The 14,501-nt window shown below is 37.6% G+C and overlaps 1 protein-coding gene and 1 long non-coding RNA gene across 8 annotated transcripts in view; one reads left to right on the top strand and one right to left on the bottom strand.

Moving 5' to 3' along the window:
• Positions 1-14,501, top strand: part of CCSER1 (coiled-coil serine rich protein 1) — a 1,459,660-nt gene that overhangs the window by 171,085 nt on the left and 1,274,074 nt on the right. For all 7 annotated transcript variants that reach the window (XM_051819560.2, XM_002716991.5, XM_051819561.2 and 4 more), the window contains exon 2: positions 9,327-10,691. In XM_051819560.2, the coding sequence (XP_051675520.2) occupies positions 9,368-10,691 (1,324 nt within the window). In that variant the 5' untranslated portion in view covers positions 9,327-9,367. The remainder of the gene's footprint in view (positions 1-9,326; positions 10,692-14,501) is intronic.
• On the bottom strand, positions 3,302-8,910 carry LOC138843534 (uncharacterized). Its single transcript, XR_011378345.1, has 2 exons — positions 8,657-8,910; positions 3,302-3,688 (listed from the first exon to the last, which is right to left on the bottom strand). It is a non-coding gene; the product is annotated as an uncharacterized lncRNA (long non-coding RNA).

The following is a 14,501-nucleotide window of genomic DNA, read 5'->3' as shown; positions in this document are numbered from 1 at the left end:
TGTGAGAATTTTTTTAAAAAAATCAATAGCTGAAAATTAAGATAAATTTTCAAAAGTTGGTTAAGATTGAAAAAATAACCCATATATAATACTTTCAAATAGGTGCAGGTTTTCCACTTTAAAGTAGATTCATTGAGATTGCCACTGCTCAATGGATTTTTCAAATTCACCTTTCAGGTATTGTGTTCAGAGTCTAACATAATCTTTGAATATTTATAATATTGCCTGTTTTTTTTTGCTTCTTGCCTGGATTATTTGTGTCATCCAGAAGCAGATGGGTATGGTCAAATATCTTGGGTCCAGCTCAAGGACCGACTGGATGAAATTACTTGAAAAAGACAAATTAAAATATTTGCAATATTGGCTACATCTCTGTTTATTCAGTGAGATATTGGTAGTGGTGCTTATACCAGCCGCATTGAAACCTGAGTATAGACACCTCTGATAGACACCTATAGACACCTCTTTGTCCCTGTCAGCATTGGCTCAGGAAATGTCAATACTGATCTAGAAGTAGATAGAATTAGGTCTTCCAGCTGAAAGAGCTGGAGAAATTATAAGATATTACAAAACAATACAGACATGCTCAACTGATCTTTCTAAATATAGTTGTTGAGTATTGACCACACGCTAGACCCTGTACTAAGTGTGTTGTTCCCTTTAATCATTTGCTCCTTACAAAAATTCATTTTTAAAAATATTTATTTGTTTAAATGAAAGAGTCAGAGAGAGAGAGAGAGCAAAAGAGAGAGAGCGAGCTCAAGCATTTGGGCCATCTTCCACTGCTTTTCTCTGGCCCTTAGCAGGGAGCTGGCTCAGAAATGGAGTAGGCAGGACAGGAAATGGCACCTAAAGGGGGTGCTAGCATTGCAGAGGGCAGCTTTACCTACCATGCCACAGCACTGCCCCTCCCTACTCAATTCTTTAAAGCAAATGCTACTCTCATCCCAATGAAGAAACTCAGCAGCAGAGAGACAAAAAGATCTTCCATCCCCTGGTTCATTCCCTAAATGTCCATGATGACTAGGGCTAGTCCAGGGTTAGACCTACGAGCTGAGAATTCAAGCCAGGAATCTCTCAGGGGTTGCAGGAACATAATAACTTGAGCCATCACTGCTACCTCTCAGCGTCTGATTAGTTACAAGGTGGAATCAGGAGCTGGAAAGGAACTCAGGTACTCTGACGTGGGATTCAGATGATTTAATAACCACTGGGCTAAATTTCCACTCCTAAGACCCTTAGTGGAGCCACACTAAAATCACACAACTCTGAATGTATTGCTAAGTTCAAACCTGGGTATTCTTGCATTAGCATCTGCATTCTTAATAGTTAGACGTTCACTATTTATAAATCTCAGAATACTAATTATATAACATTTAAAACATAAATTGTTATTGTTTATCTAAGCCTGGGTAGATAGGGCTTTTAGACTTCTTTCACGAATAACTACTTTCTCATCCCTAGGGTAAACATTCTTTCTCTCTTTATTTCTTTTTTCTCTGTGCTGTCTCTGTTTAGTGTCTGATCATATATCTACCTGGGTGTCAAGATTTCATGGCTTTATAAATATATGACTGTCACGGCCCCTGTACCCCATTAATTCAGACAAGAAACTCATCTTCCCTAAATCTTGCTAGAATAATTTCTATGAAATGTATTATCCTTTCCTATCATAAGTGTCCCCATTATCATGCTAATTCTGCACAACGTGCCTTCCTTTTCCTTTTAACTGTGAGATTGATTTATACCAATCTAATCTATCCTGGCTCTGTTTGTATTCCATCTTTATGATCAAATCATTTTTAGGAGTGACTCCAAGGCAGACATTTCTTAGATAAGCAATTATTTGTTTCTTATGTTCGTTTTTTGAGACCAACTTAATGTGTTCAATATGGCTAGCTTATGTTCAAATTTAATGAATTGTTAATTAAGCATAGCCAATCAATGCTATAATTTCTGGCTCTTTCCACCTTAGGCTGACAGTCTCCTTCTTTTCCCTGTGACTGATCACCACCTGGTTCTGATCAATTGTCTGTTTAATGTATCTCATATTACACTCACTGAGGCTACCAGCAGAAATGGCCCTTGTCAGTGTTTTGGAAGTGATTTATTTGTTAGCAGTGCCTGCATTACGTCTCCATTAATTTGTGAGGAAACAATAAAACATATTGAAATGCATTTAACGATAAATTACAAGATAGTTAGAAGGATGTTGGGGGTATAAATAGCATGGCCTTTCCAGATAATCCCTACACCCCTAAGAGGTGCACAGGTCTGGGCCTCCTTACGTCAGGGTTAAAGGACATAATTAGATAAGATTGGGAATTTTTCTTTAAGCTATTCTCCTTCGTTTTGGTAGAAATTGATTAATATACTTTGATATGCTTGAATATTATGTTCTGCCAACACTTTCTTAATGTTGAAAAGTTTTACCAAGAGTATTTGGTTTTTGTGAATTTTCTTCTTTCATTTTCACAATGTATAGTAAAAGGGTTTTTTTTTTTTTTTTTTTTTTTATTGTGGGCGTTTGAGCTCAACCAAGTTATTTTCTGAAATTTTTTTTTATGAGAAATACCAGGCCTGGGGTCAGGTTTGACCTATGTGACATTTCTCACAAACACTTCAAATATTGGTCGTTTGTTTTAAATTCCAACAAAACTGTAAACTTAGGGGAGCTTCATCATAGGGGATGAGAACATTGTCCTCAGATTTATTTATTTATTTGAAAGTCACAGTTACAGAGAGAAGTAGAGGCAGAGAGAGAAAGAAAGGTCTTCATCCACTGATTCACTTCCCAGTTGGCTGCAATGGCCGGAGCTATGCCGATCCGAAGCCAGGAGCTTCTTCCAGGTCTCCCACTTGGGTGCAGGGGCCCAAGGACTTGGGCCATCTTCCACTGCTTTCCCAGGCAATAGCAGAGAGCTGGATCAGAAGTGGAGCAGCTGGGACACTGAACTGGTGCCCATATGGGATGCCAACACTATAGGTGGCGGCTTTACCTGCTATGCCGCAGCGCCAGCCCCTTTAGGTGTTGTTTTTAAAGAGAGTGGCTGGTGCATAGGATTTGGTAAGTAGATCATTTTCATAATCACTGTATCCATTGCATTCCCATGAACCACTTGCCTGAATATTTAATCAGAGAAGGAAGAAGCTACAAATCTGTGTGCAGGCAGTGTTAGTTCCTTTTTGATTAGTGCGTTCCCATTCATTAAAAAAAAAAAAAAAAACCTATGAAATAATCATTATCAGTGTTCTAGTCCATACAACTTGTAAATGGCAGAGCTTGTACTTAAAACCACAGTTTTTTTTTAAATATTTATTTATTTGAAAGAGTTGTAGACATAGAGAGGGAGAGACAGAGACAAAGGTCTTCCATCCGCCGGTTCACTCCTCAAATGGCCACAATGGCTGGAGCTACTCTGATCTGAAGCCATGAGCCAGAAGCTTCTTGCAGGTCTCCCATGTGGGTTGCAGGGGCCTAAGGACTTGGGCCATCTTCAACTGCTTTCCCAGGCCACAGCAGAGAGTTGGATCGGAAGAGGAGCAGCTGGGACTCGAACCAGTGTCTGTATAGGATGCCAGTTCCCCAGGCGGAGGCTTAGCCTGCTAAGCCACAGGCCCATCCTCAATGCCACAATTTTTTTAGTCAATAGGATTTCTTTTGTTTTTGCCATAAAACATTACCTGTCTTGGAAGAGAGACAAAAATACTCAAATTATCTCAAATGTGGGCCATCAAGTCGTCTTCATCCATAGTAAAAAAAACAGGAGTGGTGTCCAAATTCCAGGAAAATATTTGAAAAAGTGAGAACAAAAGAAATAATTGGAGGTGGTCTAATTTTATTTTGTTTTCCTTCATTAACCGATATACCTATTTGTGTACATAGTAATACATTTCTTTTCTTTTTTTTTGACAGGCAGAGTGGACAGTGAGAGAGAGAGAGAGAAAGGTCTTCCTTTTTGCCGTTGGTTCACCCTCCAATGGCCACCGCAGCCAGCGCACTGCGGCCGGCACACTGCGCTGATCCGAAGGCAGGAGCCAGGTGCTTCTCCTGGTCTCCCATGTGTGTGCAGGGCCCAAGGACTTGGGCCATCCTCCACTGCACTCCCGGGCCATAGCAGAGAGCTGGCCTGGAAGAGGGGCAACCGGGACAGAATCCGGCGCCCTGACCGGGACTAGAACCCGGTGTTCCGGTGCCGCAAGGCAGAGGATTAGCCTAGTGAGCCGCGGCGCCGGCCATAGTAATACATTTCTTTCTTTTCTTTTCTTTTTTTTTTTTTTGTAATACATTTCTGAGATGACAAATCTCTAAAACCTTGCATTATTCTTTTATGTCTTTGTTTAATGCATTTGAAATCATGGGAGAGGGGTAATTTCCAATATCTTAGTTATTATTTATTTAATTTCAATGTCTTAATTATTTAATGCATTTTGCCTTTACTCTGATTTTATGTAAATATATGATAAGTACAAACACTTTTACTTTTAACTTTCTCAACCACAGCAAGTAATTAGGTATTTGACTCTAATTTTATATAGAATTTATCAACTTATGGTGTTTGTTTGTTAAGAGTAGTAAGGATTGTGTTTGCTAAGGTTGTATAGACCATTGACTAAAGTACTTTATTGGGGCTTTTTGTTAAACACTGGCACTAAAGACAAAAAGAATACTGTTTCTTTAGGTGTCCATCATAAATTTAGGAGACATAGAACTGATTTTTATACCTCTTTTAATAAGGGCAATGTGCGCCTGTGTGGTAGTGCTGTCTGCTGCTCTTTTGGTTAGTTAGCATTAAAGGTTAAGTAGAACACAGTCTTATGTAATGAATTGGTTTTTGTTTTTGAAGAAAATGTTTATGGTAGTAGCGGCCTCTGTACAATGGATATGTATAATTTAACCTGTAAATTTTTAAATAGTATTGTGATTAAAGTGATTGACTTCATAATGAGGAAATGTGATAAAATATCTTTATTTTGTGTTACCTTTAATTTTATAAATGCATGTGAATGTATAAATAATATTTGCAAAGAAAGTAAAGGCAATTCTTCCTCTTATAATGACAGTATAATAAGGAAAAGTGATATTAACATATTGTAATGTCTTTAGATTTATCTTCCAGGAATTATTGAAGTTGATATGGTAACATATTGTTTCAATTTTTTCAATATGATTTTTCATAATGTTTAAAAGTAGTTATTAGAAAATTTCAGGTCATTGAACTTTATTGTAGTTTTAAAAGCTTTTTATTAGACTTATGAATCCATAAATGCTATAATTCAGTATACTGAACCTTGATTACAAAATTTATTCATAACAGTGATACAAAAGATGTGTTTATGTTTGAAACCTTGGTAAACCCAGTTAAGTTTTTATTTTCTGAATTCCATTTACTCTATAGGTAATAATTTTACATTTCATTAGTTATTGGGAGATCAAACCAATGCAGAGATGGCCATGGCCATTAAGAAGCTGTGTTGTACTATGAGAATTAACGGTACAACTACTAGTCAAACAGTACTCTATACCTTGTGTGTCTGTGTGGGTGAGTCTGTTGAAATCTTTACTTAGTATTTGCTAAGTTGATCTTCTGTGTATAAAGATAATTGAAAATGAATCTTGATGAAGAATGGGATGGGAGAGGGAGTGGAAGATGGGATGGTTGCGGGTGGGAGTGAGGTTATGGGGGGAAAAAGCCACAACAATGCAAAAGTTGTACTTTGTAAATTTATATTTATTAAATAAAAAAAGAAGCTGAAGATGGGAGTGGGCATTTGGCCTGGCAGTTAAGCCACTGGGGAGCGTAGATTCGGTATTAGATGCCTGGGTTCAAGCCTGAGCTCCACTGCTAATCCCAGCTTCCTGCCAGTGTGCACTCGTGGAGGCAGCAGATGATGGCTCCAGTGTTAGGGTCCCTGTTGCCTGTGTGGGAGACATAGATTGAGTTCCCAGTTCCTGGTTTTGGCCAAGTCCAGCCCCAGCTATTGCAGGCATTTGGGGAGTGAACCAGTGGATAGGAGGTATCAGCCTGTCTGTATCTCTGCCTTTCAAATAAAGTAGGTAGAAAAAATTAAAAAAAAAAAAAAAAGCTGAATATAAAAGAGTAGAGTTGTAAAAATACTCATAAACAGATGCTGACCATGTAGGCTGATATTTGGGAAGAGGAGTACTAGGTCCTAAACGGAAGAGGCTGTCAGAGATGTGTGTGTAAAGCAATGTTACAGGAGGAGGGGTCCCACAATAAAGATGGACCCAGCTCTGCAAAAGACCTCAAAATGGCTACTGTCATTGTAAGTGGAGAATGAAGTGTGCAGAGAAATGTAGAATCAGAAAATGTAGATAGCATTCAGGCATTGAAAAATCTTTCTATGGAAGCTAGATAATTCTTTGAATTATTTTTTTAGTTGATTTGAAAAGCCAAGGATGAGAGAAACAGACAGAGCTCCCATGCACTGATTCATGCGTGAAATCACTCCAATAGCTGGAGTGCAGTCAGGCTGAAGCTGGTAGCTGTGACCTCAGTGCAGGTCCCCTGCCTGGGTGGCAGGAATTCAGTTACTTCAGCTGTCACCTGCTGCCTTCCAGAGTCTGCATTAGCAGGAAGCAGGAGACAGGAGCCTGCGGCGAGTATTTAACCCAGGTACTGCACGTGGCATGTGGGCATCTCAACCGCGATGCCATACACCTACCCCAGAATGTGAATGATTCTGATACAGTGACTGCAGATATTTTATCTTTCCCTCATTTATCTGGAAAGCTCTCACTAGGAGTAAGAGGTCTTATCTCTGATTTTATATTTACTCCAGGTCATCCCATTTAGTGTGTACATGTCTCCTCATATCTATCATGTTTATACTAAAGAAATTAGGACAGATATATCTGTCCTAAGTTTAGTATTTGTACCCAATGGAAGTCTGATGGTTTCCATTAAGCATTTAGGAAGAACAGTGATTGGCATATTTTTTTTTTCTGGAGATATTTTCTTTGGTTAAAGCCTTTGAATACTTGCTAAGGACAAATAGAGCAGAGTCATTTTTTTAAATTTTTAATGCTGATGAAAATAATTGTGTAAGGAATATTTCAATATACATAAACTTTGAAGACATTCTAGTAATGATAGGCAATACCTTGACATTAATGCTTTGAAGTACATAGGTTCACTGCCTGCTCTCAATCATTATGGTTGATAATATTCTCATTAGAGCAGAATTCTTCAATGGGCTTGTATATAAATGAAAAAATAGTAAGAATGATGTTAATGAAAACATTTAGAATAAAATAATGCAAAAAAGTATTATTTGTTGTATCTACCTTGGAAAAATCTTACATCTGAGGAAAAAGACATTTTAATTAGTAAAATTTCAAGAGCTAAACTGTCTGGTTATATTTTAAATTTTCTTCAACCAAAGACTTACAGAAAACTGATGCTTTAGGAATGGCTCACATATAGAATGATATAAATTCAAATTCATGGGACAAGAAGGGAAATTCTGTTGGGAATGTAAATTAATACAGCTGATATGGAAAACAATATGGAAGTTCCTTAAAGAACCAGAAATAGAATTATCATTTTTACTTCTATATGTATAGCCAAGGGAATTGAAGTCAATGTTAAAGAAATATCTGCACTTCCAGATCTCTGTAGCAGAATTCCTAAGAGCCAAGGTATGATATGAACTCAAGTGCCCATCGACAGCTAAATTAATTTTAAAAATGCACATTTACACAATGGAAAACATACTATTCTACCTTAAAAAAAGAAATTCTGTCATTTCTGACAACATGAACAGCAACAAAAAAAGTGTGTAAGGTGATGGAAGTGTTAATTAATTGATGTATTTTTTCTACAATGTAAAGATTTATAAAAACATTGCATTGTATCTAGGAAATATATACAACTATCATTTGCCAGTTAAATTAAATTTTAAAATTTAATTAAAATTCAATGGTTATAATAAATCATCAATAAAATATTATAATGCAAATCTCAAGTTTTATAAGATTTGGAGCAAAATTTAAACTATTTATGGATGCATTCTTGAAGCACTTTCCATTTTTGTTAGATACTTCTTCAAGGAAATGACAGTAATTTACTTGATCAATTTGCATATCATGGGAAAGATAAAATGAAGGGTTCATAAGTTCATATCGTATTTCTTACTGTTTAGTTAGGTAGTTTTGGTTTCAAAAACCAACAAATAAAACAGAGTGTGATTCAAATGGTGAGTGGACCATGAAGTTAAAGGCTTAAGTGCAGTTTAAAAATAAAGAAAAAAAAAAATAGGAACCCAAATCAAGGTATATTGTAAAAATCACTTGAATACCACAGCATGGTAGTATGAGTAGCTGTACAACTGAGACTCCCTCAGTGGACCCATGTCTGGGCCCCAAACATCAAGCAGGAGTGTAGCATTAGGCAAGTTCTGTTCTTCTGCAAAGTGCCCATAACAATGTTACTTTCTGGAGCTGTAAGCATAAAAGAGACAGTGGGAAAGCACTGGGTGTGTCTGCTGATGAACTGTAGCTGCCGCCTTCTCCTCTGCCCATTCATCATCAGTACCCTGGGTATACTGACCTTAATTAGGTTCATATTTGGTCTATGATTCTGAATCTCTCAGTCTGAATTCTCACTTCTCTCCTGATTATCAGTTCACTTACCTTTCATTCAAGTCTCTTCTTCAATACATAGCAGCACAGTTCTTTCTGAAGTTCAATTTGTTTAAATCCCTATTCTATAGCCTTTTTGACGTAGTTTCTTCTCTTAACTAACTTCAAACTCCAAGGAGAAGAATCTGTGCCCGTTAGTTGTTCAATGACTGGAGATCTTAGTCTTACGCCATACTCTTGTCTGATGTGTGGTTCTGTTGAGTGTCTGGGACTGGCTGAGTCATGTGTTATAAAACAGTGCTGCTGGCAGGGTGTTTGCAGGAGGGCAGTGATCCTGGCTGTCTCATGCCTGTTACATCTAAATAAACAAGCACAGTAAGTTATGATTCAGCCGTTTACCAAATAGTAGAACCAATTGTGAATAGTAAGGCTGGGTCTCAAAGAATGATCTTGTGTCCCCAAACCTAACACTTTTAAATAAAATTTAAATATTTTGCTAATCTTGATGTTTTTGCACTATTGCAAAATTTCCATGCAAATTATTAGATCATAATAAGCATATGCTCTAAGCTTACCAATTCAAAACATCTCTATTAAGTCTAAAATATTTATTGTTTTAATATTAACCAAATGCTGCTCTATGTCTTAAAAATAATGATTTGTTGTTAACATACCTTATTTACAATTTAGTCTAATGTCTTTTTGTTTTAACTGTTCTCAGGCTTCGAAGTTGGATATCACAGTGCAAGCCTGGGGGTCCCAATGGGGGACTCAGGATCTAGAAGATCTACCCTGGTTTCCCGGTTGCCAATATTCAGAAGGAGTATTAGCAGAAGAAATGATTCTCTTCCTTCTTCACCCTCTTCTAGCAATACAGTTGGTGTGCACAGTTCCTCTCCTTCCAGCACAAACTCAAGCTCAGGAAGCACAGGGAAACGCAGAAGCATATTCCGTGCTCCTTCCATTAGTTTCCACCACAAGAAGGGGAGTGAACCTAAGCAAGAACCTGCCAACCAGAGCCTTAGTATTTCAAATGGTGCTCAACCTGGCCACAGCAACATGCAGAAACTGAGTTTAGACGACCATATTAAAACCAGGGGAAGACATTCTGTGGGTTTTAATAGTTCACGAAATAAGAAGATAACAAGATCTTTGACAGAGGATTTTGAACGTGAAAAGGAGCACTCAACTAATAAGAATGTCTTTATAAATTGTCTAAGTTCTGGCAAAAGCGAAGGGGATGATTCGGGGTTTACGGAAGAACAGACTCGACGTTCTGTTAAGCAGTCAACCAGGAAGCTGCTCCCCAAGTCTTTTTCATCGCACTACAGATTTTCTAAGCCGGTTCCACAGAGCCAATCCGTTTCTTTGGTTCAGCAGCCTGAATTCTCTTTGGAGATTACGGAGTTCCAAGAGAGAGAACCTGTGTTAGGAAGAGCGTCTCCATCTTGTTCTTTGGATGTCACAGAACAGGCAGGAAGCTCTTTACAGTCTCCTTTGCTTTCTGCTGATCTCACCACAGCTCAGACACCTTCAGAATTTTTGGCCTTGACTGAAGATTCCGTGTCTGAAGCGGACGTATTTCCTAAAAGTGGAAGCCTGGCATCCCACTGTGACAACTCTGACCACAATGAGTCTACCTCTCAGTTCTCTCCCAATCCCGCTGCTGTTACAAAGACAGCAGTAGAACTCACGGGAACAGTTCCCTGTGCGAGTTTGTCTCCTGGGAAATACAGGTTAGAGGGTCGGTGTGGCATTGAATCTCAGTCGTTACCTGAAACCTCTGCTGCTAGTCAGAAAGAAGTGTTATTGCAGGTCACTGAATTGCGCGGTAGGAATGTGAGCAACTCAGAGACTCGTCTACCCGCAGATACGCTTAGAGAGGACAATATGGTGTTACACAATGGGGAGGCAATGCTGGGCACAAGCTCCCCAAGGAAACGGGGCTTCTATGAGCAACATAAAGCAATAGCTGAACGTGTTAAAGGGATCCATCCTATTTCCGATTCAAAGATAATACCCTCCTCTGGTGATCATCATATTTTTAACAAAACGTCATATGGATATGAAGCAAATACTGCCAAAGGTATGCTGATTTTCTTTGTAAAATAAGTTTTATGAAATGATTTTCATTGTAATGTATTCTATTGTCATCCTCCATCTCATGAATAGCAAGCACACTTGCCTTGTTTTTCACCACCTAGATTCATTCGTATTTAGAATTTAGTTTAAACTTTTATGCAACTTGGTTTTGAACTTGCCTCAATTGTGTTATGCTGAAATTATAATTCAGTAACATTGTTTAGTTTGCTTGTTGTGTTACTGGGACTCTGACTCTGAGAAGAAAGTAGAAGGAAACTACTTCTATTTGCAGTGTGGGTTTATCTAAAATAAGAACTACCATTTTTAGAGTTCATTATGAAAGTATCTGTATTTCTTAATGAAATGGATATATTGCAGCCAAAATCACCATAAAAATAATTTGTATAATTTAAGTTCTATTTCCTGTGTTAACAGTGGTTTCATTACTGACCAAGATCTGTGCATCAGCATAAACAGTTCCTTTCTATTGATACAAAGAATTTCAAGATTTAAAAATCCTGTCCTTTGGAGCCTAAAGGCCCTGCCTGCTTCTAGTAGCCCTGCCACTGAAATGAACTAGATGTATAGATGTATAATCCAGGACATCAAACCTTGTTGTGTAAAAAAAAAAAAAAAAAAAAAAAAAGTGTGTGCACCAATCATTCCAGTCTGGCTCAAGAAAATTCTGTTATTTAACATAAAATTCAGTTCAAGCAAACTTTTGAATGTATATTATCTCCTGGGCTTTATTAGATATTATTTTTAATTCTTTGATACCATTACTGCTAGCAATTGTTGTTATGTTACTGCTGCTATAACTACTACTACTACTACTAATGGTAATTATCCTAATACTGAAAATGATCACTGTATCCCAAATACTTTTCTTGTACTTTGCACACATTAATTTAAAAAATGACTGAAATTAGGACTGGTATTGTGGCATAGCAATGCCAGCATCCCATATGAGAGCTGATTTGAGACCTGGCTGCTCCACTTCAGATGCAGCTCCCTTTTAATGGCCTGAAAAAACAGTGGACGATGGCCCAAGTATTTGGGTACCTGAGAGACTTGGAAGAAACTCCAGGCCTTTGGCTTCAGCATAGCACAACACTGGCTGTTGTGGCCATTGAGGGAGTGAATCAGCAGATTGAAGATTCTCTCTCTCTCTTTCTCTATAACTCTGCCTTTTGAATAAATAAAAAATATTTTTTTTTAAAATGACTGAAGTTGGGGCCAGCACTGTGGCATAGCAGTGTTAAGCTGCTGCCTAGATTCGACTGCTCTACATTGGATCAAGCTCCCTGATTATGTGTCTGGGTTAGTAGTGAAGATGGCTCAAGTGCTGGGTCCCTGAATCCATGTGAGAGACCCAGAAGCTCCTGGCTTTGGCCAGTTTGGCTGTTATGGCCAGATGGGGAATGAACCAGCAGATTGAAGACCTCTTTTTCTTTAACTTTTCTTTAAAATAAAATAAACCTTTTTTTTTTTTTAAGAGTGAAATCACTACTATTATTATAAGCTATTTTGCAGGCAAGAAAATTGGAGCACAGATAAGTTACATGTTCTAAGTCACAAAGTGAATTAGTAATTGACTAGCATACTAATTCCATGAGGTAGGGTAGAATGTTTCCTTTATTCACAAGTGTGATCTAAGCCCACAGTTTCATCCAGCTGGCAAGTAGCATAGCTTAATTGTAACTATGGGAATCCAAAGCTCAGGTTCTTAACCATTATGCTGTATTATATATTCTTACCTTAACTAGTAAATAGAATTCAAAATAAGTTAAGTGGAAGAATATCAAGAATCATAGAATTATGTGATTTATATAAGTAGTCCATCTATGCTGATGGCCGTTTTCAAGTTTTAAATGCAAGAATTCATTTCCCAGATGTCTTAAAATATTTTGTGTATTGATACACAATCACTGTTATGCACCTTGTTACTTTTTTCTTTTTTTTTAACTTGATTGCCATGTCCATACTCTTGATTTGTTATATCTACAAATAACTAAAATATAATAATGAGAATGATAATGATGATGATGGTTGTGGTTACCTTTTTAAAGTGTACACTAAATGTAACTAATGTGCTAAGAAATTTGCATGCTCTATTTCATTTTAATCCTCACAAAATTTTTATGTGGTAGTTTATGACAGTTTATTATTAAGTTAAGTAACTTTAAAAGGTCATATTTTTAGCAAATGAAGGACCTCAGAGTGGACTTCTTTTTTATAGACACGACACACAGGAAAGGTAGAAATGCTGTTTTCCTGATAAATCTAATCTTATTTAACAATGGCAACTTTTCTCAATGTCTAATTGAATACTATGTATTTTTATCTCTATGGAAAGTAGGGAATTACCAATTATCCTGGTGAAAATTTATCTACTGTTGTGATTCTAACTGTAAGCCATTGAACACATTAAAGTAGTTTCACTGACTTGACAGTGCGTTGCCTGTTTTTGGTGATATCAACAAGGAAAAGATGATAGTATACTGTCCTTTGTTCTGTGGGAATATTTATGTGCTACTTTTGCAAATTTTACAGTTTGGAAGTTTAAAATTTTAAAACCAATTAAGTAATTGTATTTTATGCAAGAAAGAGTGGCTGTACACACTAATTTGTAATTCAAAATTTATTTTATATTATAAAGCATTGAAGCTAGTACTTAATGCATATCTGAATGTATTAGATACACACTAATATCACAATTAATAATAGAAATAACTTTCATTTTTTTGCTTAAAACACTGTTTTAAGACCTCTGCTATGTTTTGGAACAATAAATTTCAACCCAAAGCCTTTAAGCTGGTAGATGAACTTAAATAGAGCAGTTCAGTCATTTATTCTGTAAGTGTTTGTTGTTTTAGCACTGTTGTTAGCAGAAAGGATACAAAGCAGACATCATCCCTAACATCATGAAGCTTGCTTTCTACTGGTCACAGATACTCCGACAGTAAACATACAAATAAATACACGTGAGATGATGATAACTGATGAGGTCAAGTGTGAGGCAGAATGAAGTGTTAGGAAGAGAGAAGGGAAGGTGGCTGTTTGCATTTTTAAATTTGATGAGCTGGCTGCTACTCAAGGTAACATGTTAGCCATGAGTTGAAGGACCTCAGGGAGTAAGTGATACAGATGTTTCAAAGAAGTGTTTTGGTATAGGTGAGTCGAAGGCTGTGGGGCTGGAGCATGCCAGATATGCTCCAGGAACAGCACGAGATCCAGTGTGGCATTAGCAAGATACAGGAAGGGGAGGGCAGCAGAAGGTGGGGTTGCAATAGTGAACAGGTGAACAGGGCAGCCCTCGGAGCAGGGGTGAGAGCTGAATCACAAGAGGAGCTCATTTGAAAACATCAGATTTATGTCCTGAGGTGTGAACTTCATCCATCTCACCGTGCTGTAAGTATATTATTGTGGTTACCGGGCAGAAACTAGGTTTTGTGGTGGGGAAGGAGGTGGTGAGGTAGGTGGGAGTAGGCAGAGGTGAAAGAATCTTAGGAAGTATTGTGAGAACCCTGGCAAGCGAGGCTGGGTTTGACCCAGGCTCTTAGTTGTGGAGATAGCAGAGAATGGTCAGACTTTGTACACAATAAGGAAGAAAGAAGGCTGTGTTTTTGTGACTAATGTGAGCTGTGAAGCAGCTCAGGAGAACTCCAACAATTTTAGGCTTCGGAAAGAATATGTGACTAAGAGAACTCAAGTTTTCTGTAAATTTAAAGCTTTTCTGGTAATAAACAATTGCGAATGGCACTGTTTTCCATTCTTTTGCAATGGAACATGTATAAAAACTGTCTTCTAGTAC

Source organism: Oryctolagus cuniculus, chromosome 8 (assembly GCF_964237555.1).
Source record: "Oryctolagus cuniculus chromosome 8, mOryCun1.1, whole genome shotgun sequence".
NCBI lineage: Eukaryota > Metazoa > Chordata > Mammalia > Lagomorpha > Leporidae > Oryctolagus > Oryctolagus cuniculus.
Note: the sequence above shows the minus strand (reverse complement) of the source record. Positions and strands in the feature narration are given on the sequence as shown.